Source organism: Notamacropus eugenii, chromosome 1 (assembly GCF_028372415.1).
Source record: "Notamacropus eugenii isolate mMacEug1 chromosome 1, mMacEug1.pri_v2, whole genome shotgun sequence".
NCBI lineage: Eukaryota > Metazoa > Chordata > Mammalia > Diprotodontia > Macropodidae > Notamacropus > Notamacropus eugenii.
Window position 1 is genome coordinate 300,109,687 of NC_092872.1, and position 25,529 is coordinate 300,135,215.

The 25,529-nt window shown below is 36.3% G+C and overlaps 2 protein-coding genes across 3 annotated transcripts in view; one reads left to right on the top strand and one right to left on the bottom strand.

Moving 5' to 3' along the window:
• EXOC5 (exocyst complex component 5) overlaps window positions 1–320 on the bottom strand; it is a 54,534-nt gene extending 54,214 nt beyond the window's left edge. The window contains exon 1 of the mRNA XM_072629305.1: window positions 31–320. Coding sequence (XP_072485406.1) covers window positions 31–57 — 27 coding nt within the window. The 5' untranslated portion in view covers window positions 58–320. The remainder of the gene's footprint in view (window positions 1–30) is intronic.
• A 63-nt stretch (window positions 321–383) lies between these two features.
• AP5M1 (adaptor related protein complex 5 subunit mu 1) lies at window positions 384–25,270 on the top strand. Of its 2 annotated transcripts, none has more exons than XM_072629306.1 (8): window positions 384–832; window positions 3,884–4,523; window positions 7,031–7,258; window positions 17,720–17,859; window positions 19,576–19,661; window positions 19,752–19,870; window positions 22,577–22,673; window positions 24,319–25,270. In XM_072629306.1, the coding sequence occupies exons 1-8, from the start codon at window positions 759–761 to the stop codon at window positions 24,399–24,401; spliced, it is 1,467 nt and encodes a 488-aa protein (XP_072485407.1). In that variant the 5' UTR covers window positions 384–758; the 3' UTR covers window positions 24,402–25,270. The 2 variants fall into 2 exon arrangements, with proteins under 2 accessions (XP_072485407.1, XP_072485408.1); XM_072629307.1 differs by having other exon boundaries at window positions 451–832; window positions 3,884–4,274.
• Window positions 25,271–25,529: the final 259 nt, after the last annotated feature.

Here is a 25,529-nt window from a genome sequence, read left to right on the forward strand (position 1 = left end):
ACCCCCCGGCTCCAGGGACTGAAGACCCACCTCGAAGAGCTCCGCCGTCGTAGCCATGCCGACTGTCCGCCTGCCTTTGGCCGCGCAGGAGGGATCCCCTTTTTATTTTTCCCCAAGTGGAAATCTTCCGCTTCACATGCTGCGCTTCCCCGACGCTCCGGCTAGTCCACCACGCCCGGCACTGCCGCCGCCCGAGCCGGCCCAGCGCGGCTGGAGAGCGGCCATCAAGCGGAACCGCTAACGCCTCTCCACGGCCACCTCCCAGCGTCGCCTGCGCCGTTCTGATGGTCTCCGCCTCCGCACGCCGGAAGTGGATCTGCGCCCGGGGAGGGCTCTTCTGGGGCGGAGGGAAGGGAGGGGCAGAAAGCGAAGCGACAACGAAGAGAGGACGTCAGGAGGCGCGTTGGAAACTGACGAAGTCTGAACCTTCCGGGCCACCATCCCGGAAGTGGAACAGGGAGGAAGAGGCGCCGAGCTCGGGGTCCGAAGCTTTCGCCGGAGATCCCGGCTGATGGGATTTGGCTGGGAGATTCGTTTGGAGCCGTCATTCCGCTCTCTCTGCGGAGGTGGCATGCGTTGGTTGATGCTTTAGCACCGGTACGGCAGAGGGAGCCTGTTTTCCCGCTGGGCGGGAGCCGTAGGTGGAAAGACCCCCTTCGGATCTCCATCGGGATCCGGCCCTTTGGGGAATCCTCCACTCGAGTTTTCTCACGGCGTCGACCGAGACTGGCGGGGAGTTGGTTCGTTAGTGTCCAGTCATGGCCCAGCGGGCGATTTGGCTGGTGAGCCACGAACCAGGCACTCCTCACGGAGGGACCGTGAGATTCTCCAGGTTGGTTGGTTATCCTTGGTTCTCTGACGTCACGATGATGAAGTGAAGTGTCCGTGTGTCCGACTGTGGCTGAGCTTGGAATGCACCACCGCAGGTTCATTGTGGGCACCCGCCGGCTTCGTGATTGCTGAAGAAAATACCTATTTAAGCTCGTTGTGTTCGTGCTTCCCTGAGAGGCTACGCCACCCTGATCTTTAGGTCTCTGGGGCAGGTAAAAATCAGATTTCGGAGACCGTACTTGCGGGTCAGCGCTACTTATTCTTCCCCTGAGTCCATACAGAACTTTAATGTTGCTCCCTTCCTTTTATCCTTTAGAAAGTGTTCTGTTTCAGCACTTAGCCCGGTTCCTCGCACTTTACAAATTCTTGTTGTTTTGACAAGATAATCCGATGTTTGGTTTATGGCTTAACGAAAGAGTAGAGAAAGTAATGGAACAGACCGTGGGATAAAGGAAAAAGCACTAGATTTGGAGTCAGGGTCCGAGTTCGGATCCCAGTTCAGCTGCTTACGGTCTACGACCTTGGACAAGTCAGTTCATTTCTCCAGGCTTCAGTTTCTTAATCCACGAAATGAAGGAGTATTGACAGCTGGATGGGGGTGGTGGAAGTGCTTAGGGGATCAGTCATTAAGGACTTATTTATCTCTATTATATATGATGCTAAGATGAAAATTGAAACATTGTCCTTTTGGAGTGAGATTTCACTAGGCTACTGGTTGAATAGCCAGCATTTTATCCAGGTAAGCATGTGAAAAATGGAAAGAGAGGAGAAAGTCAATCTAATCAAATGAACATGTGCTTTGATGAATAATTCCATCTTTTTCTTCAGTGAAAAACAATAATTAATTCTAAGGAACCACAGCAAAGTAGTAGCTCAGAAAAGAGGACTAGGGTTGATCAAGATTAATTCATTTATAAACCTAATAGTCATCATGCATTTATTAAGGATTTATATGACATGTCAAGCAGTGTGCTAGACACTGAGACTATAAATACAAAGAATGAAAAAAATCTCTAATCAAAAGAGGTTTCTAGCCTAACAGGAAAAGGAATACATTTATAAATGGATATAGAATAAATATAAATAAATTAAATGTAAAGTTAAGGAAGGAAATCAATAGTAGTTGGGGAGAAGCAGGAACAACTTGAAGAATGTTTCACTTGAGCTGTGCCCTAAAGGAAGAGAAGGATTCTTAGAGGAGATTGTGAAATAAAACAGCTTGGCAAAGAAGAAATGAAAATGCCTGGTATTTGACATAAAGAATATTGCTTAGTTTTTAAATATTTTAGTAAGGTTGTTTTGATTTGGAGTCAGAGGACCTGAGTTTTACCACCTCTGTGATTTTGGAGTAGTTTTTTATGAGCTCTAGATCTCAGTTCCCTCATCTGTAAAAGAGTCAGAAGATGACTTCTAAAGTCTCTTCCAGTTCTAAATCTGTGGTCCTATGAAAAGTGAAGTATGGTAAATAGGATGGATTTTTTAAAGTCTTCATTGTTCCTACAGTAATCATTCAGAAGAAAAATTCATTCACCCATTTATATTGAAAGTTAGCCAGTCTTTGGTAGAATTTAGTGAGACAAATGATTCTTAACCTAGCAAAATACCCTTCTTGCAGCAAAAACTGATCTAGTGCCTTTTAAAGCCTTAGAGATAAGTAAATAAAGGTTAGGGGCAGCTAGGTAGCACAGTGCATAGAGTGATCTGGAGTCAGGATGATCATCCAGAGTTCATATCTGGCCTCTGATACTTACTAGCTTTGTGACCCTGGACAAGTCACTTAACTCCTTTTTACCTCAGTTTCCTCATCTGCAAAGAGCTGGATAAGGAAATGGCAAACCATGCCAGTATCTGCCAATAAAATCCCAGATGGGGTCACAAAGAGTCAGATTCTGTTGAACAACAATGACATATCAAGGCTGTCTTGGGTCATATCTGTCTCACAGCAGCCCCATCATCCTTGAACCTATTAAAATCTTGTAGAGTAAAAACACTAGTTTTTAGAATCATAAGATATATGGGTTTCAAATTCTGTGCTTTTGGTTATAGTTAAGAGTTCTTGGTCAAGAGTTCTTCATTTTTCTAAGTTTCATTCTGAGAGTGTTGAACAAGGTTCTGTCAAAGGTCTCTTTCAGCTGACATTTGCAGCCTGTTCCAGGGAAAGCCTAGAATCCACCTGAAATGCCCAAGTTGGGCCTAGAATTGATTTGATTAATCAGTCAGGTAGCATTTATTAACCATAACATGCCAGGCACTCTGCTAAGTACTGGAGATAAAAAGAGAGGTAACAGATAGTCTCTGCCCTTAAGGAGCTCACAATCTAATGAATTTTTACCCCCTATTCAGTCATACAATTTTAGAACTTTAAAGGACATTGAAAACCCTTAATTCAACCCATTTATTTTCTAGGTAAAGATACTGAAGCCTATGGAAATTAAGTTTTACCTAAAGTCAATCAGCTAGCTAATGATTATAGTATTTGGGCCTGGTCTGTACTCCCGTAGGTGGTAGCAGAGAACTTTTAAAACTAAGAATCTATAATATTTTAGTATATGTGAAAGTCAAGTAAAAGTATCTTATATATCCCCCAAACAGTGCATTAGTCCTATGTCTGGCATTGTGTATAAGATATGCAAGTCATAAAGAATTTTTTAAACCTTTAACTTTTTACTGCTAAGCTGTGCCCTTCAGGACCAGATTTTAGGGGAAGGGAAAGGGACTGGGGAGTGAGAGAGAAGAATGTGAAGAGTGTTAGTTTCATTTGTAAGTAACAGTGATCTTCTCTGTCTTCTGCTTTTAAATCTACTCATTGAATTCAAAAGTTTGAGCTATACATAGAACTGGGTCAGATCTCTTCCATTTCTACAACAATAAAACTTGTTCAGGTTTTTAGTTTTTAAAATGACAACTCATCTTGTGAGAGAATAAATAAAACATAAAGGAGAAATAAAGAATGTGTTAGAAAGTTAAGATTTTTTTTCCTGTTACTTTCTTCTGTTTTGACTGTGAATAAATAGGATCAGGAATAACATAAGCTTTTCTTTCCTTGATGCAGAAGGTTTCCCACTGTTGAAAAACGAGCTAAAACCTTCAATGGATCAAGTTATGTGCCTCTACCAGAAGATGGCCCCTTCTGTAAAGCTCTGCTTTTTGAACTCAGGCTATTGGATGATGATAAGGACTTTGTGGAGAGTCGTGATAGCTGTTCACGAATCAGCAAAGCTTCAGTCTATGGACTTCCATTAGGAGGAAGAGAACTGTGGCCCGTTCTTGCCCTTCAGAAGAATGCCTTAATTTATGTTAGTGTTCCACTAGTTGAACAAACTTTGTCTACTCGTCCACCACTCATTAATATTAGTGGAATCTCACAAGCCTTTGATCTACTTTTTGGGTTGATCGATTTTTTGGACTCCGGGCCCAAGACTGAAGCTGATCTAAGTATTAAAGTGAGCCAACTACCTGATTTGCTCTTGCATCTTTGTCCATTTGGCACTTTGTTGGATACCAACTTTTTATTAGATAATTTTAGTAATCTTTCAGTAAATCAGGCCCCAAAACAACCAGCATGGAAAACTGGTACTTACAAAGGAAAACCACATGTTGCTCTTTCTATCACCGAAAAAGTTAAATCCATGCAGTATGATAAGCGGGATGTAGCAGATATGTGGCAGGTCTATGGAACTATAACTTGTAAGGTGAGACTTTCTGGTGCATGTTCAGTGAATCTACATTACATATGTTGAGAAAAGTAAAAGTACTTTACTTTGGTAAATGCAGTGTTACAGCTTACTTTTTATCTTAAGTAGTAATCCTTAAATGCCAGAGGGGTATGAACTATTAATTTCATCCCTAATGATCGACAAATCACGTCACCATTTTCCACCTGAGTTTCTGGTATAAAATAAGGGCTTTGGACTAAGTGATCTCTAAGGTCCCTACAATCTTTAACACTCAGTGATTCTACTACATGCCCCACCAATTTTCTACTAGATTTTCTAGGAGGTAAAACTGACTGATCTCTAAATTGGACCTAAAGTGATTAAAAAGTCATTTTTTTTCTATTTTGTTTTGCTTTAAAAGAACTATTATGTAATAATCACTCCTACTGGAATCCTATTTAAGGTTAATGATTGTGAAAAGGCAGTGGTGATGTTATTATAAATGCCAACTTTTAAAGTCCATCTTTAAAAGTGGTCAGAAATCCCTATAAATAATATACTTATAAGTAAATATTTTGTAGCTGCTTTTAAATGACATTATTTTTAGATTGTTTTATTCTCAGATATCTTCCTTCAGTCTTTATGTTTTAAATCTAGACATTGATATCTAACTTATTTTAATAGTATATAACTACTGAATATTGTTGATAACACATTAATATGATAAGATATAATGCCACGATCATTAGACATTTCATTTTTTGTTTCACTGGAAGAATTAAAGGAATCTTATTTCGAAATTTTTTTGTAAAGCAGACATTTTACTCCTCCACCACCACCCCTGAAGGAAAAAAAACGAACACACATAAATTATCTTTTCAGTGTAATAGAAAAAGTACTGCATAAAGGGTCAAGAGATTTGGAAGTGTAAGTTTGGCCCTACAACAGACTGACTTTGAGCAAGTCCCTTCTTTCTCTAGTCCTACTTTCCTCTTCCTCAGGAGAGTTAGGTTATCTGTAAGGTCCTTTACCTAATTTGAAATACTGATGACTCACACACACATACATATCTATATAGATAGATACACACAAGTATATACATACATACATACATACACACACACACACACACGTGAATGAGAGAGAGAGAGAGCTTAAAATGAGATGCACTAATTTCCCTTCCCCCTTTCTTTGGTAGAGGGAGGAGCATATCAGGAGCATTGATTTTTTTATCAAGAAGTAGAAACTGCCTTTACCCATGCAGATTGGCAAAACTTCATTGTGTATTCTTAAAAGGTTGCCTGGAATGTGAGAGGTGAAGCCTGTGTTGTCACAGCTAGTATGTGGCAAGGTAGGATTTGAACTCCTTCAGACTCCAAGGTTGATCCTCTTTATCAATTATACTATGCTACATCTCCAAAATGTCTTGCTTTGTTGTAAATTACAGCGATCCAGTCATCAAAATGAACATAGTAGCTCATGTAACAATGAATTATACAAGGAAACAGTAGTGGTGTTTTTTTCATCACTAAGAATACGAACAACTGAATTATATGCACATGGACTTAATGTTCCCTTCTTTCTTAGGTGTAGCTAATAGTGTCACTTGGTTGCTAAGGAATTAGAATAAATTAAGGGAGAGAAAAGAGAAGCAGTGTAGATGGTAAATAGAGTAGTTAGAGAGCCAGTTTCAGGGCCAGGAAGTTCTACTTCTGACATAAGTGAGTGTGTGAATCTGACCAAGTCACTAACCTGTGGTGCCCTCAGCAACTATCTCAGACTCTAAAGCCCAGAGAAGGTACTCAATTGGGAAGCATTCCGTATACCAGTAAAATCACAAATCTTTTCCATATCCTCAGGGGGAGAAATACATGTTTTCACTCTTGTGTACAAGCCCACCTCAGATTTACTTTCATTTAAAAATACATCATAGTCATCAGAAAGCATTTATGAAGGACCTTTTTATGCATGGTGGTGGGCTCGATGCAGAGAAAATTGCTCATACAGCTGTTTTCTGCCTGCAAAGCACTTAAGACCAAAAATAAACAGTGATATGAACATCCATGCAGGGTATTTAGACAGGAGATTGAAAATTTTAAACATATATTTTAAGGATAAATACATTTTAGAGGCAAAAGCAGGGGTAGATCATAATATGAGTTGATATCAGACAAAGTAGTGATTGAAGTTTCATACTTAGACTCAATAAAGCAAAGAAAAGTAATTAACTCTACTCTGGTCCATCTGGAAAGGTTTCATAGAAGTAGATAAACTGTTCAGGAGATCTGGATTTGAGTCCTACTCGTGACACTTGAACTTCAGTTTTCTCATGTGTACAGTGGGGATAATGCTTTATTAAGTCTATCTCAGAGGGTTATTGTCAGGCCCAAATGAGAGAGCATATAAAATGTATATAAAGCATATAAGTATAAAGTATTTATAAAGCACATCACAAATCCTAAAATGTTATCCAAATGTCAGCTATTATTGGTATTATCATCTTAGGATCCTGTTGGTAATAATCCTATTTGTATTTTTTTAAGTGTGATTTGGAAGGAGTCATGCCAAATGTTACAGTCAGTTTGAATCTCCCCACCAATGGATCTCCACTTCAAGATATTCTGGTTCATCCTTGTGTGACTTCCCTTGACTCTGCTGTTCTTACTTCCAGCAGCGTTGATATAATGGATGATTCTGCGTTTAGTGGGCCTTACAAATTTCCATTCACTCCTCCTTTAGAGTCATTCCACTTGTGCTACTATACATCTCAGGTAAAGTATGTGTATGTGTGTAATATGGCTTAGTGGACAGAGATCTAGTCTTAGAGCCAAAAAGACCCAGATTCATGTCCTGCCTTTGACACAGTTTACATAACCCTGCACCAATCATTTAATCTCTCAGTGCTCCTGGAAACTCTTGAGGAATGGTGGCCATCTGCCTAGGTAGAGGGAGTTAACTACAGATATCCATAGGCTTCAGTATCTTTACCTAGAAAATAAATGGGTTGAATTAAGGGTTTTCAATGTCCTTTAAAGTTCTAAAATTGTATGACTGAATAGGGGGTAAAAATTCATTAGATTGTGAGCTCCTTAAGGGCAGAGACTATCTGTTACCTCTCTTTTTATCTCCAGTACTTAGCAGAGTGCCTGGCATGTTATGGTTAATAAATGCTACCTGATAGAATCACAGGTAGAATCACAGGCCTGATTTTTTTTAATTAACAATGTGTATAGCTTATAGATATTATTAATAAATAATGCATGTTTGTTTCAGAGCAGAATTTTCATAAGGTTACATTAGTTAGTACTCAGTGAAAATGAAGGTTTAAAATTTCATTGAGAGTTCTTCTGAATTGTATAAACTTTCACAACATTAAATGCTCTAGCTTCAAGGTTACCTCACTTAGTTTTTTAGAGCAGTGGTCTGTATGACTTACCAGTAAAAAGTCTTTGAATATAGACCCCCCTCAGTATATGTATATATTTATTTATAAATAACAGATGTACTGCTATACTTACTAACATATTGTATATATTGTAAAACGGTGGTGTCAGACTCAAATAGAAACGGATCCCTGTGGGCCACATATTGATTTAGAATGTCACAAATTAACATTATCTATGTTACTATGTTTTATTTTTATTTATTCTGTTAAACATTTGCCAATTACATTTTAATCAAGTTCAAGCCACCCTCAGGAGTTTGGCGTAATTTTATATCCTTGTTGTGAAACATGTCCCCAAAGTAAAAAATATATGCATATGGATATAGATATAGATATATACATATACATGTATGTATGTAGAGAGAGAGACATATATGTACACATATACAGACATACATGTATACCTGAAATTTATAAAAAATAAAAATTATACACAGAAAAAAGATAAACAGCATTTTAAAATATTTTATTAAAAATATAAAACTCCTTTTTGCTCTCACTAATAATGTGACTAATTTTTGTGGTTCAGTCATGTCCAACTTTTTGTGACCCTATTTGGGGTTTTCTTGGCAGAGATATTGGAGTGGTTTGTCATTTTCTTCTCCAGCTCATTTTACAGATGAGGAAATTGAAGCCAACAGAGTTAAGTGACATGCCCAGGGTCACACAGCTAGTAGATGTCTGAGGCTAGAGTTGAACTCAGGAAGATGAGTTTTTTCTGACTCCAGGGCACCACCTAGCTGCTGTATTTGACTGATTACTCTTGATTATTTTTGAAATTTTGGTTTAACCCTTTGTGATACAATAGTTCTCAGATCTGGAGCTAAATCCATTTAATCTCAGTACTTGTCTTTAATTACTTGTCCAGCTAAAGAAAAACACTTCACCACAAATATGTGGATCTGGGGTGAAAAAAAGTATCTCCTAGGCTGCACTTAAGAAATCTTGAGATTCATTTTTAATTTCATCCATCAGTTACACAAAGATTTTTTTATTATCGTCGAAATTCTGCTAGTAAATTTCTGCCTTCCTTGATGTCAGCCATTTGTTCTTGCAAACTAATTGAAAGGCATTGGGTTTTTTTTAAACAAATATACTTGGAATCTACTGATACTCTTCATTTGGAAGATTTTGAAATAGGTTGGGAAAATCGTTTTCAAGGTTTTTAAATGAATAGATACAAATTTTTATGGGTGACATTTCTGAGACACAGGTTTAGTTTTTAGATGTTTCTCAAATCTCAATGACCTTATACTATCCTAGCTTAATATCTCAATGTACAGTACACTGAAGATGAGGTTCATTGTTATTAAATAATTCCATATTTCTGATCATCTTGATAATTTTGAATTTTTTATTTCTGTTTTTGCCAAATGTTTACCAGAACTAATTAGATCTTTATTGTCTTTGCCTTGTAACTAAGTAAGACGTAGGAACGAAGTTTTAATTCTGCCATTTCTTTGTGATTCATTTATGCTCACATTATTAGAATTATCTTCATGGTTTATTTACAGGAATTTTTTAAGCCACTTGTCCATTTTATGATGGATAGTTTAGCAAAAACTAGATGATTTAATCTCTAAATCCACTTAACCAAACATATGTAAACTATGATGTATCACAGTAACCTGAAAATGAACAAATGAGTAAGTTCATCACCTTTAACCCTGCCTTGTTGTAAAACTTCCTCATAATACACATATAAAACAAATGACCTTTATTCCTTATTTGAAATAATAATAGACACAAATAAAAGTTATATCACTTTCTTCATGGTTCCCTTTTTGGAGACCATTGTGGGCTGCTTCATTTGATCCATGGTCCTGTAGTATATGTCTGTCTTTAAGCACAAGCATCTTATTTTGATAACAGATGAGAGGTTTTCTGGGAAAGAATAGTAGAAATGTATTTAACAAATATTCTTTTTTTTCTTAATATGTTTTCCTTTTTGTTTTTTCCAACTTTTAAAAATTTTTAAAGTTTTTGAGTTCCAAATTCTATCCCTCTTTCCCTCCCTGAGACAGTAAGCAATCATATATATGTTATACATGTCAATTATGTAAAACATTTCCATATTAATCATTTTATATGATTTGAATAAAAAAATGAAAGTGAAAAATAGCATGCTACAGTCTGTATTCAATCAATATCAGTTCTTTCTCTGGAATCAACTAGTATGCTTCATCTTTAGTCCTATGGGATTTTCTTGGATCATTTTATTGCTAAAACTATTTTCAACAGTCATTCAGCAGAAGTTGTTCACAATTCTTCATTGAACAATATTGCTGTTGTGTACAGTGTTCTCCTGGTTCTGTTCACTTCACTTTGCATCAGTTCATGGAAGTCTTTCCAGGTTTTTCTAAAATCATCCTGCTTGTCATTTCTTATAGCACAATAATATTCCATTACAATAGTATACCACAGCTTGTTTAGCCATTCCCCAATTGATGGTTTTCCCTTTGATTTCCAATTCTTAGCCACCGTGAAAAGAACTTTTATAAATATTTTGTACAAATAGATCTTTTTCCCTTTTTTGAGATACCTTTAGGATATGGACCTAGCAGTGGTACTGCTGGATTAAAGGGCATGCATATTTTCATGGCCCTTTTGGTATAGTTCCAAAGTGCTCTCCAGTGTAGTTGGGTCAGTTACAACTCCACCAACAGTGCCTTAGTGAGTATCCCAGTTTTCCCACATACCCTCCAACATCCAACATTTTTCTTTTTTGTCATATTAGCAACTGTGTGAGGTGATACCTCAGAGTTGTTTTAATTTGCATTTCTCTGATCAATAGCGATTTAGAGCATTTTTTCATATGACCTAGGTAGCTTTATTTGTCTGAAAACTGCTTGGTCATATTCTTTGAACATTTATCAATTGGGGACTGACTAGTATTATTATCAATTTGACTCACTCTCTATATATTTGAGAAATGAGGCCTTTATCAGAGATACTTGTTGCAAATTTCCCACCCTATTTTCTGCCTTCTTTGTAATTTTGGTTATGTTGGTTTTGTTTGTACAAAAACTTTTTAATTTTTATACAATCAGAATTATCTATTTTACATTTTGTGGTGCTCTCTATATTTTCTTTGGTCCTCAATTTTTCCCTTGTTCATAAATCTGAGAAACTAAACTATTCTATGCTCTCTTAATTTGCTTATGGCAGGGCCATATGTGGCCCTCTAGGTACTCAAGTACAACCCTTACACTGAATCCAAACTTTACAGAACAAATGAGGAGTTTGGATTCAATCAAAGGACTGCACTTGAGGACCTAGAGGACCACATGTGGACTTAAGGCTGCAGGTTCCCTGCCTCTGATTTATGGTATCACTGTTTATGTGTAAATTATGTATCAATTTTGATGATATCTTGGTATACAATGTGAAATGTTGGTCTGTATGTAGTTTCTACTTTTCCTAGCAATTTTTGTCAAATAATGAGTTTTTGTTCCAAAAGCTTGGATCTTTGGGTTTATCGTACTAAATTACTATGGTCATTTACTATAACATAATTTGTTCCTAATTTATTCCACTGATCCACCTTTCTGTTTCTTAGCCAGTACCAGACTGTTTTGATAACTACCACTTTTATAATATAGTTTCATATCTGATACAGGTAGACCACCATCTGTCACATTTTTTTCATCAATTCCCTTGATATCCTTGAGTATTCTTCCAGATTAATTTTGTCTTTATGTTTTCTAGCTTTAATAAGTTAATTTTTAATAGTTTGATTAGTATGGCACTGAATAAATAGATTATTTGGGTAGAATTGTCATTTTTGCATCATATTGGCTCAGCCTATCCATGGGCAATTAATATTTTTCCAGTTGTTTACATCTGACTTTGTGTGAAAAGTGTTTACGTAGTTTTGGGGTTTGTCTTGACTGGTAGACTTCTCAGTTTTTTATTTTGTCTGCAGTTATTTTAAATGGAATTTCTCTTTCTATCTCTTGATGCTGGATTTTTTTGGCAATATATAGAAATGCTGATGATTTATGTGGATTTATTTTGTATCTTATAACTTTGCTAAAGTTGTTAATAATTTCAAGTTAATAATTTCTAGTTGATTCTCTAGAATTTTCTAAGTATGCCATCATATCATCTGCAGAGTGATAGTTTTGTTTCCTCAATGCCTGTTCTAATTCCTTTAATTTCTTTTTCTTCTCTTACTGTTATAGCTAACATTTCTAGTAAGATTAACTAATAGAGGTGATAAGGGCATTCTTGCTTCACCCCTGATTGTAATGGAAAGGCTTCTAGCTTATCCACATTGCAGAAAATGCTTGCTGATGATTTTAGATAAATAGTACTTATCATTTTAAGGTAAGCTCCATTTATTCTTATGCTCTCTAGTGTTTTTAATAGGAATGGGTACCACGTTTTGTCAAAAGCTTTTTCAGCGTCTATTGAGATAATCATGACTTCTGTTGGTTTTGTTACTGATGTGGTCACTTACGCTGATAGTTTTCCTAATCTTGAACCAGCCCTACATTCCTGGTATAAATCCTACCTGGTCATAGTGTATCATGCTTGTGATACAGTGCCGTAATCTCTTTGCTAATATCTTATTTAAAATTTTTGCATCAATATTTATTAGGAAAAATCAGTCTATAATTTTCTTTCTGTTTGGGCTCTTACTGGCTTATCAGCACCATATTTATGTTGTAAAAGGAATTTGGCAGGACTCCTTCTTCACCTATTTTTCCAAATACTTCACATGGTATTGGGATTAATTGTTTTTTAAATGTTTAGCAACATTCGTTTGTGAATCCATCTGGTCTTGGGACTTTTTCTTAGGAAGTTAGTTGATGGCTTCTTCAATTTCTTTTTCTGAGATTTAAGTTATTTAAGTATTTCTTCTGTTAATCTAGATAATTTATATTTTTATAAATATTCATTCATTTCATTTAGATTGTCAAATTTATTGGCATAAAATTTGGCACAATATCTCCTAACACTTGTCTTAATTTCCTCTTTGGGGATACTAGTAATTTGGTTTTCTTCTTTACCTTTTTTAATCAAGTTAACCAATGGTTTTATCTTTTATCTGTTTTATTCTTTTTCTTTTAATAAAACCGGCTTCTAGTTTTGTTTATTAGTTCTATGACTGTTTCAATTTTATTCATCTCTGCTTTGATTTTTCAGGATTTCCAATTTGGTGTTTAATTCAGAATTTTTAATCTGTCCCTTATTTTATTTTATCTTATTTTAGTTGAATGCCCAGTTCATTGATCTGCTTTTTCTCTGTTTTATTGATGTAAGCAATTAGAGATATAAAATTTCCCCATAAGTACTACTTTAGCTGCATCCCATAAATTTTTGTGTGTTATCTCGTTATTTTCATTTTTTTAATGAAATTATGGATTGTTTCTGTAATTTGTTCTTTGACTACTTGTTTTTTGATTAGATTATTTAATTTCTAATTAACATTTAATCTCTCTTTTCATTGTTCATTGTTGAATGTAATTTTTATTGCATTATGATCTGAAAAAGATACATTTTCTATTTCTGCTTTTCCATATTTGGTTGTAAGATTTTTAATGTCCTAATAATATATGGTCAGTTTTTGCATGGGTGCCATGTACTCTTGAGAAAAAGATATTCCTTTTTATTCCCATTCGGTTTTCTCTAGAGATTTATCATATCTATCTTTTCCAGAATTTTATTCACCTTCTTAACTTATTTCTTGTTTATTTTTTGGTTAGATTAATCTAGTTCTGATTAAGGAAAATTGAGGTCCCCCACTAATATAATTTTATTATTTCTTCCTGTAACTTATTCAGTTTCTTCAAAAATTTAGATGCTATACCAATTTTGTGTATATATGTTTAGTATTGATATGACTTCATTGTCTATGATACCTTTCAGCAAGATAGAGTTGCCTTCTTTATCTCTTTTAATTAGATCTGTTTTTGCTTTTGCTTCATCTGAGATCATCTTTGCTCCCCCTGGTTTCTTTGCTTCAGCTGAAGCATGATAGATAATGTTCTAGCCTCTTACCCTGTGTATGTCTCTCTACTTCAGATGTGTTTGTTGTAAACAGTATGTTGTGGGATTCTACTTTTTAATCTGTTCTACTGTCTGCTTCCAATTTATGGGTGAGTTCATCCCATTCACATTTATAGTTATGATAACTAATTTTGTATTTCCCTCCATGCTATTTTTCTCTTGTTTATCCCTACCTCTCTCTTACTCTCCACTCTTCCCTTCCTCACAAGTGTTTTACTTCTGATCACTTCCTTCCCCAAACTACCCTCCCTTTTATCAGTCCCCCTTCCTCCTTTCTATTATCTCTTTCCCTTTTTACTTCCTTATAGTGTAAGATAGATTTTTGTATCCAAATGAATGTTTGTGTTATTCCCTCTTCAAGCCAATTTTGATTAGAGTTAGCTTTAAGCTTTGCCCACTACCCCACCATCTCCCCCTCTGTTATAATAGCTCTTTCGTGTCTCTTTTATGTGATATAATTTATCCCATTTAGTCTCTCCACGTCCTGCAGTTTTCTTTCTTACCCCTTTGTTTTGTTTTTTGGGCTATCATCCCACCTAAGTCACCATATGCATACCTTCTGTCTACATATACTCCTTCTAATACAGTTAAGAGTTACAAATGTTATCTTGCCACACAGAAATATAAACAGTTAACCTTATTGAATTTCTTATGTTTTCTCTTTCTTGTTTCTTTTTCACCTTTTTGTGTTTCCCTTGATTCTTGTATTTGGAGGTCAGATTTTTTTTATTCAACTCTGGTCTTTTAACTAGAAATACTTGAAAGTCCTTTATTTCCTTAAATGTCCATTTTTTCCCCTGAAAGACTGAATCCAATTTTGCTGAGTAGGTGATTCTTGGTGATAACTGTAACTCTTTTGCCTTTGGGTATAACATATTGCAAGCCCTCCAGTTCTTTAATGTGGAAGTTGGCAAATCCTGTGTAATCCTAGCTCCATGATATTTTTTTTTTTTTTGTGACTGCTTGCAATACTTTCTCCTTGATCTGTGAGCTCTGGAATTTGGCTATGATGTTCCTGGGAGTTTTCATTTGGGGATCTCTTTCAGGCAATGATTTCTTTCAATTTCTGTTTTGTCCTCCGGTTCTAATGTATCAGTGCAGTTTTCCTTGATAATTTCTTGAAAGATGTTGTTCAGGCTTTTTTTCCCCTTAATTTTGGCTTTCAAATAGTCTAATAATTCTTATTTTGACTCTCCTGCATCTATTTTCTAGGTCAGTTGTTTTTCTGATGAGAAATTTCACAATTCCTCATATTTTTTTACTTTTTTGATTTTGTGTTATCGTATCTTGATGTGTCATAGAGTCATTACTTTATGCTTGCTCTGTTGTAATTTTTAAGGAATTATTTTCTTATGTGAGCTCTTGGACTTCCTTTTCCATTTAGTCTATTCTATTTCTTAGGGAGTTATTTTCCTCAGTAAATTTTTGTAAATCTTTTCCCATGTTTTTGACTTTTTTCATGATTCTGTTGCATTACTCTCATTTCTTTTCCCAATTTTTCTTCTGTTTCTCTAGTGTGCTTTTTAAAATCCTTTTTAAACTCTTCCAGGACTTCTTTTTGAACTTGAGTTCAAATTACATTTTTCTTTGAGGCTTTACATATAGCCATTTGACACTATCTTTTTGTAAGTTTATGCCTTGATCCTCCCTATCACCATAATAACTTTCTATAGTCCAGATTTTTTTGTTTTTGTTTTTTTTTCATTCTTCTGCCTTATTTTTGAGACTTGGTATTTTTATGTGAGAGTTGGACTCTGGTCCTGCATTGTTCCAAGCTTTTTGTGCTGGGGTTTAGGGTCTTATTGCTGACTTTCACTAGACTTCAGGACTTAGTTGCTTGCTTTCTCTGGAAGACTGAGGTGGGAGTTGGGGCTCCCTGTTGGCCTCTTGTGGATGTGGGATTTAGCTGTTGGCCTGCTCTAGGGGTGGGGCCTTGCTGGGTTGCTATGGTAACAGAGTCTTTCTAGTGGCTGGGCCTGGAAGAGGGATCTTGTTGCTGTTCTGCCCCAGGGATGGTGTCCTGCTGCTAGGCTGCTATGGAAACAGCCTCTCTGCTGGTAGGGCAGTGGGTGGGAGTTCACTGCTATTAAACAGTGGGGTTAAGAGGTGGCTGTTGGCTTATTCTGGGGTAGGGTCACTGGATTGGACCTTGCTGAGCTACATACAGTGCTCACTTACCTAGCTTTTTACCTGGCTTTTTTGGCTGGTTTGCTGGAGGGTGGGGCCTGGCTGATAGATTGCCCCAGGCTTGGAGCCTTGCTGCAGGCCTCCTACTATGAGGGTGACTGATGCTGTTTTGGGGCCCTACTCCAGAGAGATAGACCCTTCTTGCAGTGCTGGTAAGCTGCTTCCCTGCTCCTGGATCAATTCTGAGGCATTTTCTGGTTGTTTGGAGGGGAATTTGGGAAGCCTTCAGAGGGTTCCTTCCTCACTCCACCATCTTGGCACCGGAAATCTTTTAACAAATATTCTGTACAAGATATTGTGCTAGGAATGGAGGATAGGAAAAGAAATATGTAAAACCAGTCAATGCAAGTCCATACCAGTGAAATAGCTCAGAGCAAATACCTTGTTCATTAATATCATAGTCATATTCAATGCCTTCCACAAGGATGAACACAGGTAGCCTCAAGGTCACTTACTACATTGATGGTAAATTATTTAATTTGAAAAGGCTAAAAGGCCAAGATTAATGTGGAGGGAGAATTAGTACATGACTCTTTTGTTCATAGATGATTGTGCACTCAGTGCAATTTCTAAAGTAGATCAGTTCTTTACTGCTTGTGCTAATTTGGCTTAACAATTAAAACCAAAAAAAGCGTGGTTCTCCACCATCCAGCACTACCCCATCCACACATCAAGCCATCAGTTACAGCAGAAGGAGAAATTTGAATACTATAGATAAGTTCATTTGGCAATATGCTTTCCAGGGATGTCCACATAGGTGATGAGGTTGACTCACACATTGCCAGAGCTAGCTCAGTTTTTGGGAGGCTACAAAGGAAAGTATGGGGGAAAAGAGGTATTAGGCTTCCTTCCAAACTGAAGGTCTACAGACCCATTGTGTTGAACTCGTTATTGTATGCCTGTGAAACCTGGTCTACTAGCACCATGCCAAGAATCTGAATCACTTTCATTTGAATTGTTTTAGGAAGAATCTTAAGACCACCTGACTTGATAAGATAGTGGACACTGAGTTCTTTTCTGGAGCTAAACTGCCAAGTATTCAAATTCTATTGTAGGGAGTGAAACTGACGGGCTGACCATATTGTTCAGATGCCAAACATATGCCTAAAAAACTATTTTATGGAGAACTCATGCAAAGAAGGTGCTCACATGGTGCTCAGAAGAAGTGATACAAGGACACTCAGAGTCTCTCTGAAGAACTTTGGAATTGATTGTGTGACATAGGAGATGCTGGCAAAGGACCTTCCAGCATGGCATGCTCCCATCAAAGAAGGCACTGTGCTCTGTGCAGAATTGTAATACCTCAAAAGAAATATGGAATGGGCAAATTTAGAGATGTCTCCACTCTAAATGTTCATGTACACAATTTGTGTTCAATATGTGGTAGAGCCTTCAAAGCTTGTATTGGTCTGATCAGCCATGGTCAGACTCACTGTCTCTTCACTCCAGCATAGTGATGTCATTTTGATCCTCTTCAAGAACAAAGGACAACCATGAACCATGACAATACTATAATTAAGATCAATGAATATTTTACATCTAGTAAACTGGAAATTATTTAATTTCTTAACATGTTTGTTTTTAGGTACCTGTCCCACCAATTTTGGGATTCTACCAACTGAAGGAAGAAGATTCACAGTTAAAAATAACTGTCCATTTAAAACTTCATGAAAGTGTGAAAAATTGCTTTGAGTATTGTGAAGCTCATATACCTTTTTATAACAGGTAGGAATAATTTAGTGACATGGTTTCTCCATTTTTGCGATATTCTCTTTAAAGAATATTTGTTTAGGCTAGTAAGGATTTCATACTAATCTAACAATGTTGGTTCTTAAACTATAATTATAAAATTACAGAATCACAGATATTGAGAATTGGAAATGACTCTATTAGCCCATCTAATCCAATCCATACCCAAAAGCAGCCTCTACTATAACATACCCAACAAGTATTTACCAGTCTTTGAAGACCCCCAAAGAGAGGGAACCTATCACCTACCCAGGTTGCCCATTCTACTGTTAGACACCTCTGATTGACAAGAAGTTTGACTTATTTGCAACTTCTGCCCCCTATTCCTAGTTCTGCCCTCTGGGGCACAATCCAATTCCTCCTTCACAGAACAGCCCTTAAGGGGTTACCCCTTGAGGGGAGCTGTTATATCCTACTATGTCTTCTCTTCTTCCGGCTAATCAGCTGATCTTCACATGTCATGAATTCAGGGCCCTTCACCATCCTGATTACCCTCCTTTGGATGCTCTCTAGCCTATCAGTGTCCCTATAAACTGTGCCATCCAGAAATGAACCCAATACTCTGGTTGAGGTCTGAAAAGGGCAGAGTACAGTGGAACTTTCACAGTCCAATGACCCTCTTAATGCCACCAGCAATATTGATTTTTCTAACTGATGTGTCTCATGCTGACTCATTGAACTTGAGTCTACTAAGCTACACAGATTTTTTTCAGAACAACTGCTCTATAATTATGTCTTACACATTTGATGCTTGCAAAGTTGATCTTTTTGCACTTAAATGCAAGAATTTATATTTATCTGTATTGACTGTCATCTTACTAGATGCAGCTCACAGTTCTAAGCTTTTGGATCCCAACTTTCTGATCCAAATGTATTATCTATCACTACTGATTTTGTGTCATCTTCAAATTTGATAGAAATGTCAAATATACTTTTATCTAAATCACTGATAAAAGTGGCAAACCGCACGAAGTTACACTTAGCTTTAATTTTTCTCTATTTTTTCTGATTGTGGATGCCAATCACTAATAAATATAAGCCATAGCAGATGCCTGTTTCCAGAGAGTGCTCTATTTTCCAGTAATTACTCAGTATCCTTATATGCATGTCTGGCCTTGCTGTCAACTAACCATCTGGTGAAATAAGCTGATTAGGTTTCAGGGTTACTTCTTTGCCATTTTCTATTTTCAAATTTATTCTGAAACATGGTTCTTCTTAAAATGACCTCAGTAGAGTCTTATCATAATTTTCATTGTCCATATGTGTTTTTATGATCATTTGTATATATGTTTATTTGGTTTTCCAGTTGTTTTTAGAATCAGTGAAAGACTATATGAAATATTTGGGAAACTGTGGATACTTTAATTATTTCAACAAGCTAAGAATAATTTAGCCACCTAGAACTCATCATTAGAACCCTAATATCCATTCATAAGAGCATAGTCATCTAGTCTGATGCCATGATTTTAAAGATGAGGAAATCAATACCCAGTGTCACAAAGGTAATGAGTGAACCAGAATTCAAAGTGAGGACCTCTAACTCAAAACCCCAGGTTGGAAGCCAAACAAGTTAGAAATTTGAGTTTGAGTTGTCCTTATGTTAAGTATTAGTATCAAATTTTTTGCTTAATTTTCTGTGAACTGAGGGTAGCTTTATTTACATGATAGCTTTTTAACACTTTGTATTTTCAGAGGTCCAATCACCCATTTGGAATACAAAGTTAGTTTTGGCCAAGTAGAAGTATTACGAGAGAAAAGCTTAATAATCTGGCTTATAGGTGAGTTGCTTTTTTGTTCTTTTTCCTCTTTCATCTATTGCAGATGCCTTTTAAAATGGAATGGTTGGTTGATGATATTTCTATTTTCAGGGCAAAAGTTCCCCAAGTCACTGGAAATCAATCTTTCTGGAACTGTGAATTTTAATACTGTGGGTCCTCAAAAGCAACCAGTTGATACGGTTTGCATTGGAGGTACAACCTATATAAAAGTAAGTTATTGAATATATTTGTGGGAATAAGCTGCATTAAAAACCTCTCTTTTGAACAAGAAAGACATAAAAAAAAAGCTAAGAAATCAAAAGCAAAAAGATTGTCAGACAGCACAATTAGCTATGAAGATTATACAGAAGGATGGAAGTATATCTAATAGCAAAAAAAAGAGAGCTCATTCCATAGGGAGACAAAAACAATTAGGATAATTGTATAGTTTAGGTGCAAACAGTTTTGTATACTTTAGTAGCCACTATAGGAATTGTCCCTGGGATACCAATCATACTTCGTATATAGAATTTAGAGACAAACATTCCTAGATCCATTAGTATAATTCTACCGACTGTAAAGGACAGCTAGTTGGTACAGTGGATAAAATGCCAAGCCTGGAGTTAGGAAGACTCATCTTCCTAAGTTCAAAACTGGCCTCACTTATTAGCTTTGTGACCTTGGATCAGTCACTTAACATTGCTTCCATTCCTGCTCTGTACAATGAACTAGAGAAGGAAATGGCAAACCACTTCTTTATCTCTACCAGGAAAATTCCAAATGGAGTCATAAAGAGTCAGACACAATTGAAATGACTGAACAACAACAAACCAACCATAAGGCAGTTGTATAGTTTAGCAACAAGTAGCTTTACATAATATACTATGCTACCTTTTAGCACAGTATGATAAATGATGGTTCTTATGATGATAAATTATAAAAGAAGGGTTTCATGATATTTAATATATTATGTTTGTCTCTTCACAACATCTCCCATGTATATCCTTCTCTTCCCACTCGTGTAACCACCATTCTAGTATAGACCTCCTCACATCTCTCCTAGACTATGACAGTAGTCTGCTCATTGATCTCTCTGCCACTTGTCTCATTTGACTACAATCTACCCTCCACTTAACTTTCAAAGTGATTTTCCCTAAGAGGCGTAGAAGATTTTCATACAGCATAGCTCTAACCAGTTAGCCCAGTCCCTAGTATATAGTAAGTGCTTAATAAATACTTGATGGCTAACTATTCCTGTGATTCTCCCTACTCACTAAATTCCAAGGAGTCTCTTTTACCTCCAAGGTCAAATATCAAGTCCTTTGTTTGGCATTTAAGACTTTTTACAACTTGACCTCTTTTATTTTACTCCCTTCCACAATGTCTTTTGTCTGTTCACATTGACCTATTTGTTGTTCCTCCCACAAGACACTCCATCTTTCATCTCCATGCCTTTGCACTGGCTGTTGTCCCCTTCCCCTGTTGCCCCCCACTCCTCCCATCCCTTCTGTGCCTGGAATGCTTTCCCTCTTCACCTCTTATTTCCCCTGGCTTCCTTCAAGGCTCAGCGCAAATCCCACCTTCTTCAGGATGCTCTCCTTCCCCAACTTCCTTCCCCTCTAATATTCCTTTCATCAACACACACACACACACACACACACACACACACACACACACACACACACACACACACACGGGTGTTTTTCTACCATTAGAATGTAAGCAGCTTGAGGGTAGGGACTCCAGCTTTCAGCACAGTGCCTAGAAGTACTTATGCTTGCTTGCTGACTGACACTTCATCATGGCATTGAAATGACCTTGTGTCCTCAAAAGGTGTACCTTCAAAGAGCTGAGTTTAATAAGTCTTAGCTAGCTGATAAAACTGTGAATATGGGCCCACTACTAAATTATATATCATATATCTGTTTAGAGGCAGCTAGTAGAGCATTGGATAGAGCCCTAGGCCTGGAGTTAGGAAGATCTGAATTCAGAATGGTCCTCAGACACTTTCTGTGTGACCCTGGGCAAGTAACTTAACTTCTTTTTGCCTCAGTTTTCCTCAGTTGTAAAATAGGGATAATAAAAGCACAAGGTTGTTGTGAGGATCAAATGAGATAATCTTTGTCAAAGACTTTGTGTTTGTCCTTCATTGCCAAGAAGACCATGCCATCAGAGAAATGATGACATGACTTGCACTTGACTTTGTTTTGAGTGAGGGAGGGCTGTACAGGTCACCAGCCTCACTTCTCCTTCAGAGCCATCTGAATCCAGCGACCTGATATTCCTCAGGATGACTGGAGGTGGCCCAGGATGCACTGGGAGACCTTGGGCCCTTTAGGCCAAGGTCTTTGCAGGTACTCACTTAAACAGGCCTATTCAATGAATACCTCACCCTAAATGTATCAGAGACTTAAGTACCTCTAAAATGCCTATTCCCTTCCTCCCCCCCCCCTCCCCTTTACCTGTCATCTCTGGAGTAACCTAGCTAAGTTTGAAGAGTTTAATCACCAGGAGGTTGGCCAACAGGTCACTGACTTGTGAAACCATTAACATGTGAAAGACTTGCAGTCAGTGTTGGGGAGCATCCATACCTTTGACAATAAATTTGAAGTATCCAGTGTTTACAAAGATCTAGCATTTTAAACTCATTTTAGAAAATGTATATATTATCCTTTGCTTTCACTACATGACCAACCACCTCCTTTTTTTTTTAACCATATATTTCTCCTTCTTGCACTTCAGGAAACATTAAAAATATATGTTAGCCTACTTAACACTCATAATAAATATTTATACTACATCTTGTTTTAGTGTTTGTGATTTTTATGTTGTGAAGTATGTGAGATAAACCCACTGAAATCATGTGTAAAGAAACTATGTGACACTGTATACCAAATGAATGACTTGGATTTACATATATTTTTGTTTTCTTCCAGCTTTATTTTAGGATCCCAGATTACACGCTCACTGGATGTTATGCAGATCAGCATTCAGTGCAGGTGTTTGCATCAGGAAAACCTAAAATAACTACATGTAAGTTCCCTAGTTTTAAACTGAACTGAAGAAAATATAACAAAAATTTTATATTGAGTAAGACTTCATGTATTGTGGAGTGGTCCCAGTATATTAAATGTAGGCTATTTGGAGTACCTTCCTCGGACACTTATGTTCTTGTTCAGCCAATCACATTCTGATCTCTGCCTTCTTGTAGCTTACAAAGCAACCCACTAAACTGGTTATGTAAAAGGGGAAGAGCTGTGATAGGTTCAGCTGGATCAAAAACTGGATTTCTTTTCTTAGTAAATAGATTTTTAATTTTTGCAAATAATTGATGCCATAGTAATGTAAATGATTTTCTGCCTTTAAGAAAATATTTTTGCTAATCAGTATTTACTGAACATCCACAATATCAGGCAAATACTAAATACAAATACATGATTCATAATCACAAAGCAACATGTTAACAAGTTTAAAATGATGTGCAGGTTAAATACAGAAATGACATAGAATAAAGAAGTAGACTTGAATTCAGTTAAACAAAATATATGTTATACATTTTGAAAGAAAATAATTTTTTTCCATGTGTTTTTTAAGCTGATGAAGAAATCCACCCAAGCTTTAGAATTTTGTTAGAGTCATGGATGCTAAGAAAAACCACTGTGAAAAGCAGTGGTGGTAGCTGACAACATTTAAGATTGTATAGCTCTTCAGGATGAATTGGGTCTAGTTGACTCCAGGTCTAAAACATTTTTAGGTATTCACTGTTAAATAATTGAAATATATTGAAGAATAATTTTCAGACATATATTCCAAAATTAGATGACCAGTTTAACACACCTCTGTCATAATTTTAAAGTAAATGGATCCAGTTTTAAAGGGACCATCATTTACAGACCAATTTCCTTCCACTATTAGTTTCTAAACAGCTACCATAACAGTACAATTATTAGTCATTCTTTGACCATGATGGGCTATCACCATATTAGAATATTCAAAAGTTACAACATGTTTAGGAGAACAGTAATCTTTTTCCAGTGTTCTAAACTATAGTGTTTTGTATCTGGAATGAAGAAAAGTGTTATGGGTTATACTTGTTTAATAAAAGCTGCAGAATTGGATTTTGTAGGCATAGAAGGGTGAAATTTAAATTTTATTAGGAAGATAGCAAAGGGTCCCATGTGAATAACTTTGCAACAACTAATCATGAGAGTTATTTTATCTGGGATGTTTTAGGTGGATGAGAAAGTGTCAAGTTAGATTAAGGGATACTAATCAAGAAATTGCAGTAGTGAAAATGGAAACTGATTCAAGTGTAAGTAAGGATTTTGCTGTGAGGGTAAGGGGTTAGAAGTAGAATGTCCATGCTAAGGAAAATGGCAGGATTTGGCATAGCAAGAATAAGGAACATTTGGATAATATTTTGTATTATAAACTTAAAATAAGCACACTAATCAGTAGGTATTAAAATTTATTAAAGCTTCTATAGTATTGTAATGATGAATAGCATATTGACAGATTGATAAATGAAATTACTAAGATATACAAGAATATTGAAATTATTTTCAAAATTGGTATCACTTATAAAATCAGAATAATATGAGTACCATTTTTAGACAGAATTTCACACAATAATTTGTGCATAAGAAACGTTTAACATTGTCCCTTGTTTCCTTTTTAGGCCGGGAATTGATTTCATCTGATTACTATATCTGGAATTCCAAAGCCCCTGCGCCAGTAGCATATAGATCACTATTTCTATAATTTTCTGATATTTCAAAAGGGGAAAATTTAAGTCATATTAACATAGTTAAAATAAAATTACTGTCTTTTACTTTTTGATATGTACATTCCTCTCCAGTGGGAATGAATCATGGATCAGTTTTTTTTAAATGGCAATGTGTTTGCTCTTACGTGTTTTAAAAGAAAACATTTTGAAAGCTGATTATTCTGCTTTATTGCCTTTTCATGGTTTCCTTGGACAAACTAAAGCATACAATGGAAAAGAATATGGTTCAATGGAAAGAGCCTGGGATTTAAAGCCAGAGGACCAGAGTACAAATTCCAACACTGCTACAAATAAGACCTTGGGCAAGTCACTTAATCACTCTGTGGGCCACAGTTTTCTTCTTTTCAAAGTGAAGAAGTTGGACTCTAGAGCCTACAATAGTGATTTATTTCAGTACCTGACAGAGGCGAGTACCTCAGTAAATGTTAACTGCAAGTCATGTCATGACTTGATGTCATGGTCCTCTTCGAGAATGAAGGACAAACAGCCACAACAGCTGATGTTGGTAGTAGTGACTGCGTTAGAAACAATGGCTCTCTTGGAAATGTAGTCTCATAAGAGGACAGAATTTGCTTTAATGTGAAATTGTTGATGTTAGTCAAAACTTTCTTATTTATAAGAAATTGCATAATTCAGTTGAAGATGTGTATGCTTATTCATCCTCCCTAATAAAGCTTCTTCTTTAGAATCACATTGGGTGTATTAAAAGGCAATAAAAAGCCCACTGTATGAAAAGGGCTTAATAACCTGCAGTTTTTCTGTCTTAATTTTTTAAAGATGCCTTTGAATATATATTGCTTTTATGATTTTTTTTTACCACAATAAAGAATTCATTTATTTTGAATTGATGTAAAAATTGATGAAAAAAGTTAAAAACTGTACTTTGTGTAGAAAGTGTCATTAACATTTCAGTTGCATATAGCATACTATTTTTCTCTTTTTTCTCTGATTTCCTTTGATATCTTCTTTTCCCCAAAATCCATCCATTTTTGCTCTTCTTTCCACCATTGTTCTTTCTCAAATCTTTGTCATCTTCCATATTCCTGGTAACTAATAGTAATAGTGACTTTAGGTGAGAATTTAGTTTAAATTTCTTAAGTCTA